We start from the raw sequence: 19054 nt of genomic DNA on the forward strand, positions 1-19054 counted from the left end.
TCCAGATGCCAGGGTTGGGGTGGGTTATAGTGATGGGAATAATATCAATTCAATGGGTCTGATTACTAGGGGCTTCACCAAGGGAAGGGGGCTTGAGAGAATTATTTTCTGATAAATCTTTGTTAGACTTTGGGAATCAGTATAAGTGGGATTCACTGAAATTATTTTGGATGGGTTGATTCTGCCATGATGAACCAAACATAGGCTCACTTTTGTTCAAATTAATCCATCAACAAACACTAATTAAGTGCCATAGTAGGTGTTAGGGATACAATGACAAATAGTCTCTGTCCTCATAAAGCTAACTAGGGAATGCAACATATAAATAGAAAAATCAAGGTAATATAATTCTAAGGGAGAGAGAGCACTGATGACTAGTAGGATCAGGAAAGATTTCCCACGAAAGTGACATTTGGGCTAACCTTGAAGGATGCTGAGGGATTGAGAGTGTGAGTGTATTTCAGGAATGGGAAGCAGCAAAGACAGAAATGGCAGACGGGACCCTTAGCTTGAAGAATAGAAGTAGATCAGTTTGATCAGAACACAGAGTATAGAAAGGAAGGAAAATGTGAAATAGATCTAGAAAGATGGCCTGGTACCAGACCATCTTTTTAAAAATGTATTTTGTTTTAAATATTAGATTCAATAGGGAGCCATTGAAAATTTTTGAGAGGTCAAACCTATAAAAATGATTCTATAAGCCCTATTTTGGAGATGAGAGGATACTGGAATCAGGTAGTGATTAAGAGATATTTCAATTTTTTATTGGCCAGAGAAGATCTTGAAGACATGAACTGAGCAGGGCAGGTGCATAAATGAAGAAGAGAGGAGCTATTGGGGAGATGGGATCAATTAATCTTGGCAGTGTAGGGGTAGTAGTGGCAGTGATTTATTGGGTACTGGTTTTTTGCTTCATTGAGAAATTCTTGACCTCAGGACCCACCTTCCAGATTGTTTATTCCATTTGGTTTATCCAGACACGTCCATAAACTTGAGATTCCATACATTAGCTTTTCTCTTTGTCTCTATTCTCATTTTGAAATCAATCAAGACACATTTATTGAATGCCTACTGTATATAAGGCATTCTGCTAGGCTTCAGGAATACACAAAAGGCAAGCTACTTACATTTTAATATCTCAGAAGGAAAATAATTTGGTAGAGAGAATTGAGGAGAACCTTGTCTCTCTAAATGGGAGCCCCTAAAAGAATAAATCCTGGATTGACCAATCAGGAATTAAGTCTTTGGGTTTAAGAAAGAGAAGAGAAGATGAAGGGAAGAACACAACCAAAAGGTATTTATGTACAGTAGCTCCATTAATTAATATTAATGACTATGTTTTGACTCGGCTTGACCAGAATTCAGTCCAGGTTGTTTTAGTCTGTCTACTAAGGTCAAGATGGAAGGATGCTGATGTAACCTGGGATTTTACCACAATGAAGAAGGAACCTTGAGCATGTCCATTGTCTAGCCATATAACAGAGGACAATTAATATTGGTGGAATTGAACAATGAGCTAAGGCCAGTACTGGGGATCAGAATCCATTGTGTAAGAGGACATCTTTCTCTTCAAGAACTTTACCTCTCCCCACCAAAGAAACACTGAAGAACAACTTTTGATAAGAGGAACAGGGAAAAAATTTTAAATGTTTATTTTTAAATATTCAAAACATGGAGCAACTAAGTAGCACAATGAGTAAAGGACTGTTGCTAGAGTCAGGAGGACCTGAGTTCAAGTCCAGCTTCAAACTCTTTACTAGCTGTGTGACCTTGAGCAAATCACTACCTCTCCTCCCAATGATCTACTGGAAGCCTAAATGCCTGGTCTTCTCTGGAGCAGTTTGATCATAGTAGTATTGAGGTTCTTATTTTCCTTATAGAAGAGCTAAAATAAGGAGAATACAGGTCCTTAGGGATCCTTGTCAAGAAGACTGGGTAGGGCTGTGACTAGTTCCTCTCTATTCCTGGACCTTGATTACTGGTTCTTCCTAAATCCTGGGGGATACCATTTTTCATTGGTATCTGTCTCCCCCAATGAATGTAAAAATTCCTCTGTTTCCTATTTGATCGGATTGTTGTGAGGGGAAAGCTGTGTAAACCCCGTGGTAAACTTTATAAAGTATAATATCAGTGAGCTTTCTCCAGAGGCTCTACAAGCAGCCTCAGTGTAATTCTAGTAGTGGGCAGGACTTCAGGAATATGAACTCATCAGTGTTGCTAATGGCCTAAAAGGATTAAAATAATTTGCAAAAAAATGTTTAATTTGTTCCCAGCTTACATAATATAGGTAATGTTAGAAGATTAATGAAAAAAAAAAGAACATTAATGTCATCCCTTCCATTTTCACCTTTCAACTCTTACCACATAGAACCAATTCTGAAAGCTAACCTCATTTATGAACAAGGGTCGCTCCACTGGGGTTTACCATGTACCTCATTTTATTTCCATAAGATTTCAGCATTCACTAGGGACAGGAATCACAGACTAAACTTGTGATTTATTTTGTAGAGGCAAGACCAATTTAGTAGAGGGAACTCTGGTGAGGAAACTTCATTTCATAAGACATGCCAGAACTCTCTCTAACATTAAAGAGTTATCCCAACTAGGTGTTAAACATACAACCAACAGACTATTTGTGGCCCGTAGCACCCCCAATTATGGCCTGAATCAGATTGAAATGTTATCTCTTGCTAATTTCATGGTTGATGTATTAATTCAAATAGAAAGATAGATAGATGATAGACGATGGATAGATAGATAGATAGATAGATGGATGGGTAGAGAGATAGATAATGCTATTTGACCATAACTTCACTGAGAGTTCAAGGGAATGGTTCAGCATCATTCAGTATGCAAAACTCCTTTCCTCCTGGCTTCAAGGACAGATAGCTCCCTCCATTATACCATAATGCCCCACCAGAGCTCTGGATTTTTGAAAGCTTCTCATTTCATGAAGGTTGGAGCATAGAAATATTCACTTATGGCAGCATCTATTATGATGCTGCTTTAAATTTTTTTATGTTAAATTTGGGTAATTGTGGATAACAGCTTTGTCAATGATAATGCTTTCGGTCTTACAAGTTTCTTTGCTAAGTTCTCAAGAATATTTTGAGGTCTCTATAGTAGGATTAGTTTATGGTGGGTGGTGAGCTATCAATGTATAATTCTAGCCACCATTGTTATGAATTGCTAAGGTTGTTGTTATAGTTGCTATTGGTATTATATACCATTACTACAAGGTAGGAACCCTATGTTTATGACACTGGAGCACAAATTCTATGAGGTCTTACCCAAAAGAGAATAGAAAGGTTTCTACTCTGGACCTGGCAGTGATCAGCCTAGCAAAGCTCAGAAAGGCCCAGCAGTAGAAAGTTGGTCACGAAAGAATAGATATTTATGGCAGGGAGAGAGGTGGAGGAATTGGGGATGGGGAGTATCACAACTCATGAAGGCCATGCCCTAAGACATTGAGAATTTTCCATCAATATTAATAGAAAGAAGATCCATATTAACAAGAAATACTCATATTAATGATGAGGTACCTATACTGATGAGGATGTATTCACACTTTTCCTCGAGGTATTGACATATTATCATTATTATGGGTGAGATGCCCTAGGTTTAGGATGGGGTTAAATTTTAGCTAGTAGACTGGAAAGTCCCTTCTGATGCCTTATCTTGGAATCAGAGATATTCTTTTAAGTTATTGGGTGATCAGTGGCACCAAATGCTCTTGTCCCTACCTATCTAATCTCTACAATCAGGAAGCAAGGTAAATGCCTTTTCAACAACAGGAAGTTGGATAGATCTCTTTTTGGCCCAGAAAAAGGACCAATCCTTTCTTTTCCCCTAGCTATTTGCTATAGGAAAGTCACTTTCCCTGTGTCTTCCCTCGGAAATGGGGATATCAATAATTTGTACTATTTACCTCACAGTTGTTAAGACGATCAAATGAGAAGTAAAGCACTTTGCCAACTTTTAAACTCTATAGCATTATCATCTATGATAACCTTAATTGTCAGTTCTAATGATGGGGATGCAGATAAATAGATAATCCCCAAATCTTTTTTATTCTTCCTTGTCATATATCATAGAATCAACTTATAACAATTTTATTTTCCTAATTCTATTTGACATGGATGGCATAAAGTAAGCTTCCATTCCTAAAGCCAGAAATAATAGGAGACCCAGGTTTGAATCTCATCTCCAACCCAGCAATAGCTCTGTGATTCTGAGCAAATCCCAGATTACTTCCCCAGGCTCTAGATACCTTACTGGTCAAGTTGATAATGATAACATGATATGATATTATAAATGAATGATAATACTGAATTACAGGTTTGCTACAGTAAAAGGGCTTTGTAAACCCTAAAGTGCTCCCGAAATTGAAACGGATTATTCTAAGGAGAGGTAGTCTAAATACTTGGCAGATATTAAGGGAAAATATATTGGGATTAGCCATGAGAATTCTAAGATTTGGAAGTTCCTTAGAGATCATCTAGGTCTCTTTTTGACATGTAAAGAAACTGAGATCCAAGGGGGCTAAATGGTACAAGGAAGAGGCACTAGATTTTAAATTGGAGATTCTGGGTTCATCCTGGTTTTGCCATTAATTAGCTTTGTGACTCTCTGGATTTCAGTTTCCTCAAATTTCTTCCAGCTCTCAATCCATGATCCTACACGACTCTTTTCTTTGTCCCAGTGACCTATTCTTATTATCCCAGCACTTAATACAGTGCCTGGCACAGAGTCAGTTCTTAATAAATGTTTATTGACTGATAGACTCATTCTGGTAAATAATCAATCAGATCATGGGGTATCTGATGAAGAACTGATTATACTTTATAATTTCATTCTGGGTGTTTTGGGGCAATGGAAATTGAACCTGCTGGTTTTTCTCTCTTTCCCTGATCAGATCTACAATGGGACCCTCAAGAGAGACACAGATAATAGACGTTTCAGCTCTTACAGCCAGATGGAGAGCTGGAACCGTCAGTACAACCGAGGCAACTGCAACACCATTGGTCCTGGCAGTGACATATGCTTCCTGCAGAACATCAAGGCCAGTCGGAGTGAACCAGACCTGTACTGTGACCCCCGGGGTACTCTGCGCAAGGGCTATACAGGCAACAAGAGCCACAAGACCACCCAGAATCGCTACAGCTTTTACAGTACCTGCAGTGGTCAGAAGCCTGTCAAGAAGTGCCCAGTGCGCCCTCCTTCCTGCACATCCAAACAAGATCCTGTCTACATTCCACCTATCTCCTGCAATAAGGACCTCTCCTTTGGCCACTCAAGGGCTAGTTCCAAGTAAGTGCTAGTGAGTTAGACTCAGGTGTCCTGAACTTTTCAATATGCAACATTTTATACTGGGCATGATAGGGATAGTTAAAGGAGCAGAAGACATCCTGTTCTTGGAAGCTCCCCCTCTGTATCCCAGAGGGATACCGTTCTTGTCCTTAGGAAACATTTAATCCGATGGGGCAGATATCGGCCTTCAGAAAGATCCCAGTCTCTTGGAGTACATATTCCAAGCACCTTATGAATTCTTAATTTAATGTGAACAAGTCTCAGATCTTAGGAACTCTCGGTCTGAAAATCTGAATGAAGGGGAGAGAGACAGACAGAGACAGAGACAGAGAGAGTCAGAGACAGAGACAAAGATGGAGAGGACAGAGAGGACAGAGACACAGAGAGACGGGATGGAGGGAGAGAGGTAGAGAGGGATGTTTGAAGGGAGAAAGGGAGGGAGAGAGGGGGAAGAAGGGAAAAAGAAAGGGAGAGGGGCAGAGAGGGAGGAAAAGAGAGGGAAGGAGGGATACAGAGAAACAAAGAGATGCACACAGAAAGGAGACTGTGACAGACAGGCAGATAGGCAGACACAGATAGACACACAAAGAGACAGAGTCAAAAACAGAGAGGGAGAGGGAAAGGGGGAGGAAGGAAGGAAGAGAGAAAGAGAGGGAGGGAGGGGGAGAGAGGGAGATAGAGAGAAAGGGAGACAAAGAGACAGACATATAGACAGACAGACACAGAGAGACTCACAGAGAGGGAGACAGAGAGAGACAGAGAGTCAGGAACAGAGAGCAAGAGTGAGCACATTCACCTAGAACTCTGACATAGGATATAGGCATAGGAAAAAAAAAAAAAAGAACAGGAACCAACAAGTAAAAAGTAAAACTGTAAATTGCTATTAATTAGAGAAGTTGCTGATGACTGATAGATTTCCCTGGGTTTTTAATGTTTTGCACTGGTGGATAGATCGCAGATCTGCTGAAGTTTTAAAGAGAATATGTTTTTGTGGAGACTATTGCGCAAAATGATTCATATTGGAGGAATGTGTTTCTTAGGGATCCACAGCAATGGATGAAGATAATACAAAGGGCAGTGAGGCAGGCAAATGTGCACAAATCCTGAGGAGGCAGAGAGTGATGCAGAAACTGGAACCAGACAGAATTTTTCTAGAATGACCCAACAATGGAGGAATGCACCTCTCTAGCCCTGAGATAGGATCTCTCTGAACTTTTTTTGAATAGGAATTGTTTCATTCATAGTATAGGTATCCCCAGTGCCTAAAACAAGGCTTGGGGCTTAATAAATACTTGCTGATTATTATTATTATTTTTTTGGTCCAGATTCCTCTAAGCTCAACTACTGTTCTCACAATCAGAATATCACTTTATAATTAAGTTGGCACTTTCAACATCCAAAAAGTCAATCACTCAACCAGCAAATATTTATTATGGACTTAACTAGTTCCAATGATAATAATATCTAGCATTTAGATAGATATACTAATTAGATACAACTGAACAAGCATTTATACAGCTCTTTAAGATACAGGAGTAGAATTCGCTGAGGGGAGGGGAGAATACATAGGCAGTATTTGGGAAACACGAGGACAACAGTTTATCTCGCGGGAGGATTGGTGTAGTGGAATAGTTGGGGACAAGGAGAGAGAGAGAGCTACATCAGAGTCAGATTGTGGAGGGCTATGAGTGTGGAAAGCAACAAGGCTCCATGAAGTCATGCTTCTCTTTGTGTCCTCAGCCAAACACATGGTCTTGAATGTAGGAGGTGCTTAATAAATGTTTATTAAATTAAATGGAATCTAGCTTGTGCTTATAGAGAACAAAGCCAAGACCTGAGTCTCATTATAACCATTATCTAAATTAACGTCATCTTTTCCTAGAAGAGGGTAGATCAGCCATGTCTTCTTGGGTGGGGACATTCCAGTCAATGGGTGCATTCCCATCAAAGACAGCTTCATATTAGAGGAACTGTTTCCACAAGGGAGGGACACCTATATGGTGAAGTGAATAAAAGACAGGGCCTGGGATCAGGACAATTCATCTTTTTAAGTGCAAATCTTGCCTTAAACACTTAGAAGCTGTGTGATCCTGGGGACAAGTCACTTAACCCTCAGTTGCCTCATCTAAAAAATAAGCTGGAAGAGGAAATGGCAAATCACTCCAATATCTTTGCCAAGAAAACCCCAAATGAATTCATGAGGAATCAGACATGACCAACCAATAAAGGGGGTGTAAATGCGGGCTCAACAGCTCTGGCTGCCTCCATCTTGACTCTCCATGGTACTGATGGGATTCTGGAAGCTATGTCAGAGCTGTCCTTTAGGGCCTGGAGGCCCTGATGTCCTGTGCCAGCCCAGTGTAACCCATGTCTTACTCCTTCTCTTGCTCAGGATCTGCAGTGAAGACATAGAGTGCAGTGGCTTGACTATTCCCAAGGCTGTGCAGTTCCTGAGCTCTCAGGATGAGAAGTATCAGGCTATTGGGGCCTATTACATCCAGCATACCTGCTTCCAGGATGAATCTGCCAAGCAACAGGTAACCAATTACCTACTTTCTCCTTGAATCTGCAAGAGCAAGTCCTAGATGTGGGTCAGGTTCTATGTTTAAAGTTGAGTGGAGGCTTTCTTTCTGCTGGTTCTTTCTCATCCTGCACAGCCCCCTGGAGTAGGCTGGAGTACTTGCTGTGACCCATAAATAGGTCTAGGCTGTGTGATCATCAACATTTCCTTTTTTTTTCTGCCTTCTTCCCCCCCATCCCTATCATTCACCAACTCCCTATAATTCCAAATATTCTTACTTAACTTTCCTGCTTTTGTTTTCCTGGTTGTCCCTAATAATCCCAATCAAATGAGATACCATATATAAAGCCTTTATAAACCTTCAAACACTATCTAAATGATAGTTATTATTATTACCTATTATTATAATTTAGTACTATGAAATTTAGTGACATCTAGTGATAGGAAGTATGGTATGCAGGATATGGAGGCTTTAAAGATTGGGGTTCAAACCTCAACTCTGCTATTTACTAATTATGTTTTTTAGGCAAGCCTTTAACTTGTCTCTAGGATTTATTTTTTTTATAGGAGAATGAGGGAATTAGATGAGATGATCTCTTTTGTCCTTTTGAGACCAGATGTTTTGTAATTCCATTAGTGACTGATCCAAGGTGACACACAGGTAGTGACAGAACTGTCCACTGCACGCTCCATTCAACGCTCTTCCCACTTCATCATGGTGTTTCAGTCAAGTACACAGTAATCCAGATGGTTCCTAATACATTAAAAGCAATTCTTGTTGATTTAGAAATCAGGAGAATTCTCTTCCAAGAAATCTGAATCCAAATTCTATATTCAATTGTCTTAGAAGAAGGAGGGCAGGGTTCTTAGGAGCTGGTGCTGACTGTTTCTCTAAGGTGGGAAGGAAGCCCTAGAAGCCTCAATACCTGTCCCTGTCTGATTTTAACTCCTTGTTCAAAACTTCTGAAATTAATAGATACTTGCTTGAAATTAACACAACAGTTGGGGTTGATGGTAAATCTAGAATTGTAAGGGTCCAAAGATGCCATCAAATCTAGCTCCTTTATTTTTATGGATGGGGAAATGAGGCAGGGAACTATTAAATGACTTATCCAAATATATACTGATAGTCAGAGATGGTATTTGACCTATGTTGTCTGATCTCAGAAGTACTTTTTTTTTTCCAAGTTTACTTCATTGCTTCTTTTGGACTGATTTTCATTTGAAATCATCTTCAAACTTTTTTTTTTTTTACTAACTAGACATATATGTGTATATATACATATATATAATGTATATTATATATTCATACATGTCTTATATATGTATGTTTTATTGATTCATTTTGAACATTCATTACTGCCATCCCTTCCCTTCCATATTCTATTCTTCCTTAAAATGAGGACAACTGTAAAATAAGACCAACTGAAACCATATCTTATAATTTATGCAACATCCTAAGCTCCCCAAATTTCCCACACCTCGATGAAGAGGAAGGAAATATTTAATTGTTTAACATGAACAATTAGTCTTCTTTCTAAATTGATCCTACTTAGACAGCTGAAGAATCGTCCTTACTTTGCATTAGGAATCATACGATCAAAGGCTATAGAATTTAAAACTTAAAGGGACTTTAAATGTAGGTCATCCAGTCAAATTTACACACATATATACACACACAATTTACAGATGAGAACATTTAGGCCCAGAGAGGTAAATCATGCCCAAGATCACATAGGTGGGTGGTAAAATAAAAAGGTAGAATTTGAACCCATTCTATATGCTTTCTACTTCATCATACTTCTAGAGTTTGTTTTAAAATGACAAATATATCTTTAAAAATTGTATTCTTTTACTTTGATGATTTGGGGTCTTTTATATCAGAAACCTGGGCATATTTAGGGATCTGTTACATTTGGAAATTGATCTGAGATGATACAAATGTCACTAGTCCTCTGTTGCATATTTATACTTTCTTGGACCAATTTAGGTAATAAAATAAATCCCTCTAAACTGTATGATAAAATAAAGGGTGTTTCATTTCTGATTTTAATTTACTTCAAATGAAAGCTGGAAATTGTGTTTCTCACATTTGGGGAAACTTAGACATGAGCTATGCCGAAATTATATTGAAAGCTTTTTTTTGAGTAATTCCATCTCTCTACCTGGAAAAAAACTGATCCTTTTGGGGACAGTCCCATAGAATTGGACCAAAGTCACAGGAAGCCCATAGTCTGAGGGGTCCAAGACTTTAGGTTATATTTTTAAAATGTCTTTTATTTATTTTTCTGTCCACACACTTTTTTCTATAATAGAATATTAATTTCTTGGAGAGGTACTGTTTCATATTTATTCTTGTATCCCTAACACTTAACACAATGCCCATTGTGCTTGTTAAATGAATGAAATAGATTCTAGGACTTTTCCAATTTAGATGGTTTTGTTGGTGTCCACAGCTAAAACAAAAATTCGACCTTTTTATATGGATCTAGATTATGCTCTAGTAACCAGTGTAGATGCAGTCATGGAAGAGGTCTTTTGGTACTGGCTATGAATCTAGGAAATCTCTTAGGCAAGTCTATACTTCCTCTTGACCCTGTGCTCTTCCCTTCCACCCCACTCCATGCCCTTTCTAATCTCTATACTCTGGACTCTATAAGCCACCTAAAAAAAGCAGGGTAGATGCCATTTCTCCTGGTAGTAATGAGAAGCAAGAGCTCCTCGCCTCTGACCTTGGAATCACTGAATTAGGATGATCCTAGGGAGACCTTGTCAGGGACTGCTCTATAAAGGCCATGCATGGTTAGCTTTGAGAATTATGCATATAATTAGCTTAAAGAATTTAGTACCAAGTGGATACTTTGGTCTGAAAAAAAATCTACTTTGAATCTTGTCAACTAGATGAGGTGAAAGGTGAGAGGAAAGTTTTCCCAACTGTAAAAAGGACAGGATATTCTAATAGTATTTATGCAATCTGGTTCAGCACTCTACCTAACTCCCTAGGTGTGTCAAATCTAACCTTGAGATGAATCTGTGACTCTCTGTATTGGTGGTTTCCCTGCTACTCTAGGTATACCAGTTGGGAGGAATTTGCAAACTGGTGTCTCTTCTCCGGAGCCCCAATCAAAATGTCCAGCAAGCTGCAGCTGGAGCCCTCCGCAACCTGGTCTTCAGAAGCTCCACTAACAAGCTTGAAACCAGGAGACAGAATGGGATCCCGGAGGCCGTGAACCTCCTGAGGAGGACTGGGAGCACTGAGATACAGAAGCAGCTCACTGGTGAGTTCTTTTCCCTTCCGCGACCTCTCTCTCTCTTCCTCCTCCCTACCTCCAAGAGGGAAAGCTAAGGGAATAAAAATGTAGGGACTGTAAACTTCTTGGGCAACCAGGGATTAGTTTGTAGGGTCATGCAAACTAGTTTGGATGGAGTTTACAGTTTCTATATCTTGGGGGACCCTGTGTCATTAGTTTGGCTACTGTGATGCAGCAAGAGAACAAAGTAATGGATTTGGGGGCTCAGAAATATGAGAATCATAGAATTCCAGAGCTAAAGGGATCTTATAGATCATTTAGTCCAATGTTCTCAGAGAAAAGATCTGAAACAAGAAAGGACAACGGATTTACAAAGTTGCCCAGGAATTGACTGCTATTTCTTTTCTACACATGATCCAAGCCTGGGAATCAAATATGATTAAAGATATCAAAAACTTGTAGGTATTTCAGAAGAAGGGGAAATATTTACTGGGTGCCATATCTGACAGTCATCTTAGCAAAGTGGACTTCCCTTTTATAGAGGTGGTATAAACATTTAGGAATTATTCTTTGAATTCCCTCAAAAGTAGAGAGGAGCTTACTGTTGAGTATGACAAAGAGGAATGGACCCCTTCCATCAACAAATGGTGTTCAAAAGGCTTTAATATGGTAAAGAACATCCATTTGGGGAAGGGCATGCTTGATGGTGAAGGATCTCAAAACTATGCAGTGTAAAGATATTTGAAGGCACTGAGGATGTTTTTAAGGAAAAAAAAAAACTTAAGGGGGACATGAATTAAGAGAATGTGATATGGAAAAGAGATTAGTGTTGGCCTAAGAGGCAAACTGAGGAGCAATGAATAGAAATTAAAAAAAAAAAACAGATTTAGTCTCAATATGAGCTTTCCTTTGTGTTTGGATTAGTGGTTGATGGACTACACTCAGCTTAGGTCCTAAGGAAAAGTTTGACTTGTGTCTCCAAGATGTAAAGTTATAGATAGGATTATAGAAGCAGGAGGCTTTTTTAGGTGTATGAAAGCCACCTAAGCAAAAGATTGAACAGGGTTAGCAGACAGATGGTGAAAAAGTATGTCTGATAGGAGAAATTCAATTCAATAATTATTAGTAGAATTCTGTTACATTCACAGAACTTGTGGAAGCCATAAGTCTTGGTTTCCTCATTTGTAAAATTAGGATAATAATATTTGTTTTATTGGGGAGGCAGGTAAAAATTGACCTCTCAGGCTTGCTGTAAGAACAGCACTTTTCAAACATTACAAGTGTAAACAAACAATAAGATCCATTATTATGTTATTAATCATATTATTTTATTTCTCTATTAATGTTGCTTAATGACAACAGCAGTAAAAGAAGTGTCTTTGCCTCTGAGGCACTTAGAATCCACCTGGACACCAGCTTTAATTAAAGAACAATGTCAGATTGGATATAATAAAGTGCCAAAATATGTGGACGAAATAATCACTCAGCCTATCTTTTGAGCTCCTACTATGTGTTCAGACTTGACCTAATACTAACTTATATTTATATTAAAACTTTCAGAGTGCTTCCCTCATACCAGTTCTGAAAGGAAATTTTAATGGCCATTTTACAGGTGAGGAAAAGGAAGTTATGAGAGGTTGTGACTTAGTCATGGTCACATAGCTAATACAGGGCTGAGTTTGAACTCAGACTTCCTGACTCAAAGCCCCAAACTATCCACAGTGCAACACCGCTTCCCATGCTGTTCAAGACAAGGAAGCCTAAAACAAAGCAGTATCCTCCAAGAAATTGTAGTCTAGTTAAGAAGAGAAGCTATACATCCAAGGACCAATGAAATAATAAGTTCCTTGGCAAGAGAGCTGTTTATTTGTTGGGAATTGCTGAGAGTGAATGTGTTTAGATGAGAACTTTGCTTATAGTTAAAATGATCTGAAAGTGAAATGGGGATACTTTGTGAAGTAGTGAGCTCCTCATCACTGCAAGTATCAAAGATTAGATGACTACTTTTCAGGAATTTATAGAGAGTATATTATAGAACAGGCAGGAAGACAAATTGCTGAACTTCTTGAAGCTTGGCAGCAAGGGGCTGTGGCTAAAAGGAGATCCTTTTTCTTTAGGGCTGCTCTGGAATCTGTCTTCCACTGATGAGCTGAAGCAAGAACTCATTAATGAAGCCCTCCCTGTTCTGACCGATCGGGTTATAATCCCCTTCTCTGGATGGTGTGATGGCAATAGCAACATGTCCAGAGAAACAGTGGACCCAGAAGTTTTCTTCAATGCCACCGGCTGTTTGAGGTGAATTGTTTCTTTGTCTACCTGTACTTGGCACAAAACAGGACAACTCAGCTTTGACTCCTCAGTCGATGGGGTCCTTCTAGTCCCATATCCATCTGGTTCAGAGAAATTTTTATGTTTATTTTTATTGATACTATTTATTTTTATATCATCTAAATATAACCAAATTTAAGAAAAAAAGAAAAGCAGTTTAAACACCAACCTACACATAATATTTGCCTGGGAATATACAGAATACACACATCTGCAGAGGAGGGAGGGGCTGCAGTGTCTCATCTCTTCTTTGGGACCATCTTTGATCACTACAAGTAACCTATAAGATGCTACAGGTAGTGGCTGATTTCATTTCCTTCCATTTATAATGTTGTAATCATTATGTATATAATCCTCCATGAATATGAATATATATTCATACACACACACAAAGAGAGAGAGAGTTTGTGTGTGTACGTGTATATTCTGATAATTTCCCTCGGCATCAATTCATGGAATCTTCTGACATTTTTTTAATACCAAATTCTTTATTCTCATTCTAACATGTATAATATGTTCATTTATACTAGTTTCTTACATGTATTATATATTCATTTATTTTTATTATTTCTACACATATTGCATGTTCATTTATTTTCATCATTTTGTACATTTATTATGTGTTCATCCCATTCCACATTCATCCTTTCTTACATGTTCATTTATACTCGTTTCTTACTTATGTAGCATGTCCATTTAAATTTATTCATTCTTACATCTTCACTTATATTCTTTGTTTAGTATCTACATTACATGTGCAGCATGTGTATACACATATGTATTTCCATGCACAACAGCCAATACTTAGTCAGTAACCAAATGTATGTATCTTTATTGATTTAACTAATTTAATTTTTGTTTTTCTTTTGTTTTTCCTCCTTTATTCGCCCAAATTCTCTCCTTGTGCTGTGTGAATCTCCCTACACAAAGACTTCTGCTAATGAGTCACGTTCAGCCTTAGGCCACTGTGTCATATAGATTGGCACTAAGACTTCATCTATGCCCAAAGTGTTCTAAGTTCCAAAACAGGGTGTGGCTATGGTAGAACGCAGTTTCAGCAAGAGCTGTTGGGTACTGGAATCTGGGCGTGATCATTATGTAACAGCAAATCCTGTGCCACTCAATGGTATTCAGAAAAGGCAGGATCCCCTTTAACACTTATACCTTGCTTCAGTGGTTTAAATCTTTTCCATTAGAAAAAAAAATTTATTATTAAAGAAAAAAAAGATTTATGGTTACACTTTATTTTTTCCATAGTTACTCTGCAGAAGTCTGTTATTCCACAGAATCTTCCCTCTAAAATAAATCAAAACGTAACTGTTTTGCAAAATTAACCAATGCAGAGACTTTACCAAGCACTGTATGCAACATTCTGCACCCTTAGTACTTCTCCTCTCTATTGGGATTTCTCTATTGAAAGGAGGGAGATGTATCTCATCATCTGTTCTCTGAAACCAAGACTGATCATTGCATTTCATAAGCATTCTGATGCCTTTTAGAGATTTTTAAAAATATTATTATATTCATTATATATGTGGATCCATTCATTTCACTACTTTTATTCAGTATCAATTTGTACAAGTCTTTCCATATCATTCTGAATTCTTCATATTCATTACTTCTTATGACACAATAAGATTCCTTCACATGTATATACTACATTTTTTTACCCATTTTCCAATCCACAGACACCCATTCTACTTCCAGTATGTTATTTGGTTTTGGGTTTTTTGCTACTACAAAAAGTACTGCTATGAATATTTTTATATATTCAGGGATTTTCTGCTTTTTATCTCTCCCTCTATATTTGCTGAATAATAAGGATCAATGAAGTCAAAGGAGATGAATACTTTTAGTTGCTGTTTGTTCAGGCATTTCAATTCATATGTGACTCTTTGTGGCTCAGGGTTTTCTTGGCAAAGGTGCTGAAATGGTTTGCCATTTATTTCTCCACCTCATTTTCCAGATGAGGAAACTGAGGTAAATGGTGTCAAGTGACTTGCCCAGCATCACACAGCTAATAAATGTCTAAGACTGGACTTGAACTTAGGTCTTCTGCCTATAGGTCCGGCACTCTATACAATGAGCCACCTAGTTCTACTAGCATCACATAATTGTAAATAATTTCCACTGAGGGAACTTGCAAGTTTCTTGGGAAGTCCAGAGAGAGAGTTTCTTGGGATGCGATTCTTTGTCTCAACTTGTTGCTACTTCTTATAATCTTTCCAATAGACCACCTGCCCCATAGCCTGCTGAGGCACAGTGAGGTTTGGAGATGAAAAAGCCATGTAATTAAGGCTTTTATGGAGCTGCTGGAGGGGGAGAAGAGCAGCTCCACCCACCTTAGGCAGATGGGCCCAGATTGCTTGGGAACCTGCCTGATATGGCAGCTGGGAAAACATATTTGCCAGCTTGATTGGGTGGGGAGATGGATCAGGTCCCTGGCCAACAGCCACTTCATCTGTGTCCTTCTGCACCAGAGGGGTGTTCCCCCAATAGGAGAAACATTGAGAGGGGACATCTAGACCTCTATGAAGTGAGTACCTACTTGGGGGACAAATGTATTGCCAGGGGTTTGTGTGGAGTACCAACCATAGTAATAGTGGTAGTAAGGTTGTAAAATGATGGGCATGAAGAGTGAGTGGGCAGAAAGTAGGTCAGAGAAGATGGCATCTAAACAGAGTTCAAATGGGGCCATATCTCAGCCTCTTTCATGATAGGATGGCATTTAGCCATCTTGTTTGTTCTTTTCTTTCTTTTTTTTTTACCCTTTTTTTCTTCTCCTTCTATCTTTCCCTATTCTCTTTCCTCTAGTCCACTCTTTCCCTCATTCTTCATCCTACTTTCATTCTCTTTTTTCCTTCTGTTTATTCCCTCTCCTTTGGTCTCCACTGACTTCCTACCTACTCACCCTCTCCCATTTTCCATTTACACAATCACTACCCTAAGTTCTCCCTGGACTATGGCAACAATCCCCCAATTGGTGACCCTGTTTCCAGTCCTCCCTTCTCCAATTAGCTGCCAAACTAATATTCCTAAAGCAGGTCTGACCATGCCAGTCTCCTGATCAACAGACATTTAGGACTTTGTATTTACATTTGTGTGTACCTGTTATTGTTTTCTCAAGAGAATCTAAACTCTGTGAGGGCAGGGACTTTTGGTGTCTTTATATTCCAAGCACCTGGCACACAGTAGACAATAATTGCTTTTTAAATGAATAAATGAAAGAATAAATCAATAACTCTCTACTGCCTTCAGGATAAATAAATACAAACTCCTCTGTTGATTTTTAAAACTTTTAATAGCCTGGTTCCAGTTGCTTTCCTGCCCTGTTTCATATTACTCCACTTTATTCTCTCTGTAGTGCAGCCACTCAGGCTATTTTCTATTCCTTGTCCACAGGGACATGCTAGAAATGTTTAACAATTAATTCTCCAAAAACAAAAGTATATATAACAACTTTTAAGTTTAATCTGCATTATTAACATTTTATCCATCACTTTCTTAAGTCTTAATGATCAACAAAATAATCAATCAATCTGTGATTTGTAGCATTTGCTGCTTCCAAGATATAAATGCTTATGTGAAAATTTCATAATTGGCTCTTGAAAGTTGGCACAAAAGGGCAGCTAGGTGGCGCAGTGGATAGAACACCAGCCCTGAAGTTAGGAGGACCCGAGTTCAAATCTGGTCTCAGATCCTTACCACTTCCTAGCTGTGTGACCCTGGGCAAGTCACTTAACCCCAATTTCCTCAAGGGGAAAAAAAAGAAAAGAAAATTGGCACAAGCCAGTTGCAGCACACCTCTGCCTGTACATAACATTCCATCTCCTGTATCTAAGATTAAAATATGAGGCTGTCCCTGCCAAAATTTCTTTATTTCTTAGAATTCTTGCTCTTTTCAAGGCTTAGCTAAGGTATCCTTTTCTATGGGGCCTTTCCTGATCCCTGTAGTTATGGGGCTTTCTCAATTAAAATCAATTCTTATTTATTTTGAATGTATTGTAGATATACTTAACAATGTGTACATTGTATTCCCTCCATAGAATGTAAGTACTTTACATATAATTGGAACTTAATAATTCTTGTAAATATACTTCTGAATGAATTCTTTCTTTTCTCGATTTCGGTCCACATTCTCTCCTCTTTTATTCCTCTCCTTAATGCTCCTCCTTTCTTTCAGGAACCTGAGCTCAGCTGATGCTGGACGCCAGACTATGCGTAACTACCCAGGGCTGATTGATTCCCTTATATCCTATGTCCAGAACTGTGTGGCAGCCAGTCGCTGTGATGACAAGGTAAGAGGTCCTTTAGACTCTAGTCTTTAACCCCTCTCCTTCCCAGAGATTGTCCTTTTCCTTCTCCACAAACTTAGCCTCAGAATCAAGCCAGAGAATCCAAGAATGGGAGAGTCAGTTCTGTTGCCTCTATTTGAACAGTTCCCATCTCTAAATCCAAGCGAAACTATAAAGCTTGTTCAGGACCTTTTAAGAATGTGAACTGGGCTAATTAAGATACTTTGATAAGACTGTGTGGTTCTGAAGACTAGTAAAGAGTGATGGCCCAGAGAGTGTGTAAACTTGTAGAAAGTGATGTCCAAGTCTGGGCCAATAGAGTCTGTTGGTTCTTTCCATCTCAATGGCATTTTGGCACACAGAAATAAAACCTACAGGAGTTTGCCTTTGGGAATCACTTAGATGATATAAGAAATATTGTACACTGGTAAGGTGAAGAACTGAACTTTGGGGATTTCTGAACATCAGTGACTACACGGAGAACAAGTTCTGCCATCAAAGTAGGCTGTCAAAGTAGACAATAAAGACCCAGCTTTAGGAGGAAAGACATTCTTGTAGTTATTTACAACCATCTCTCAATTTTCCACATTGTTTCTCCTCTTTGAGACATATTCACTTAAAATATAAAATCCCAAGCTCAACAGTATCTAACATTATCTAACAGTTCTAACATTAGCCTGGACTAGGCTCGATTTAGATAAATTTCCTGCCATTATCCCTCCACTTTCCCCCTACCCTCAATAAAGTAAATATAATTGACTGTGGAAAGAGCATTGGGTTCTTGAAAATGTAGTTTCAAATTCTACCTTTGATACCTACTCTCTTTGTGGTTTTAAGCAAGTGACAGTCTCTCTGGGACTCAGTTTCCTTATCTGCAAAACAAGAGCATTGGATTAAGTGACCTCCATGGTCCCTTACAACTCTAAAGTTATAAACCTGTGTTATTATAAGCATATAATTTGCAGTTTTCCAACCCTGTGACAAAGGGCAACTTTCTTCACTTTTCTGAATTTTGGTTTGCTCATCCATAGATGGAGAAAATAGTGTTCACATGTGCTATTTGACTCTCAAGGTTTTTGAGGAGATATTGTAAAAACTATAAAGTATTACACAAATGTAAGCTGTTATGCATTCCAAAACCGAAGAGCTGGCCTTTGTTTTTTTGGAGTTTGGAGATTATTGGTATTACCCAGAGCTGGTGGGAGGGATAGAGAATGGTTATGATGGCCCACCAATCCTGCCTGGGGCATCCATTCTTTATTCTGATCCTCTCCTGAGCTGGATGATCAGTGCTTTGGGTGAAAGCATGAGGTCTGCTCAGGCTGGGCAGGGAAATCAGGCTTCTGTGC

General features: G+C 38.7%; 1 protein-coding gene across 1 annotated transcript in view; it reads left to right on the forward strand.

Annotated features, from left to right (window-relative positions):
• PKP1 (plakophilin 1) overlaps positions 1–19054 on the forward strand; it is a 79671-nt gene that overhangs the window by 43599 nt on the left and 17018 nt on the right. Inside the window, exons 3-7 of the mRNA XM_031937120.1 lie at positions 4916–5310; positions 7703–7847; positions 10902–11109; positions 13200–13377; positions 17594–17708. Of these exons, the coding sequence (XP_031792980.1) occupies positions 4916–5310; positions 7703–7847; positions 10902–11109; positions 13200–13377; positions 17594–17708 (1041 nt within the window). The remainder of the gene's footprint in view (positions 1–4915; positions 5311–7702; positions 7848–10901; positions 11110–13199; positions 13378–17593; positions 17709–19054) is intronic.

Source organism: Sarcophilus harrisii, chromosome 4, assembly GCF_902635505.1.
Source record: "Sarcophilus harrisii chromosome 4, mSarHar1.11, whole genome shotgun sequence".
Classification (NCBI taxonomy): Eukaryota; Metazoa; Chordata; class Mammalia; order Dasyuromorphia; family Dasyuridae; genus Sarcophilus; species Sarcophilus harrisii.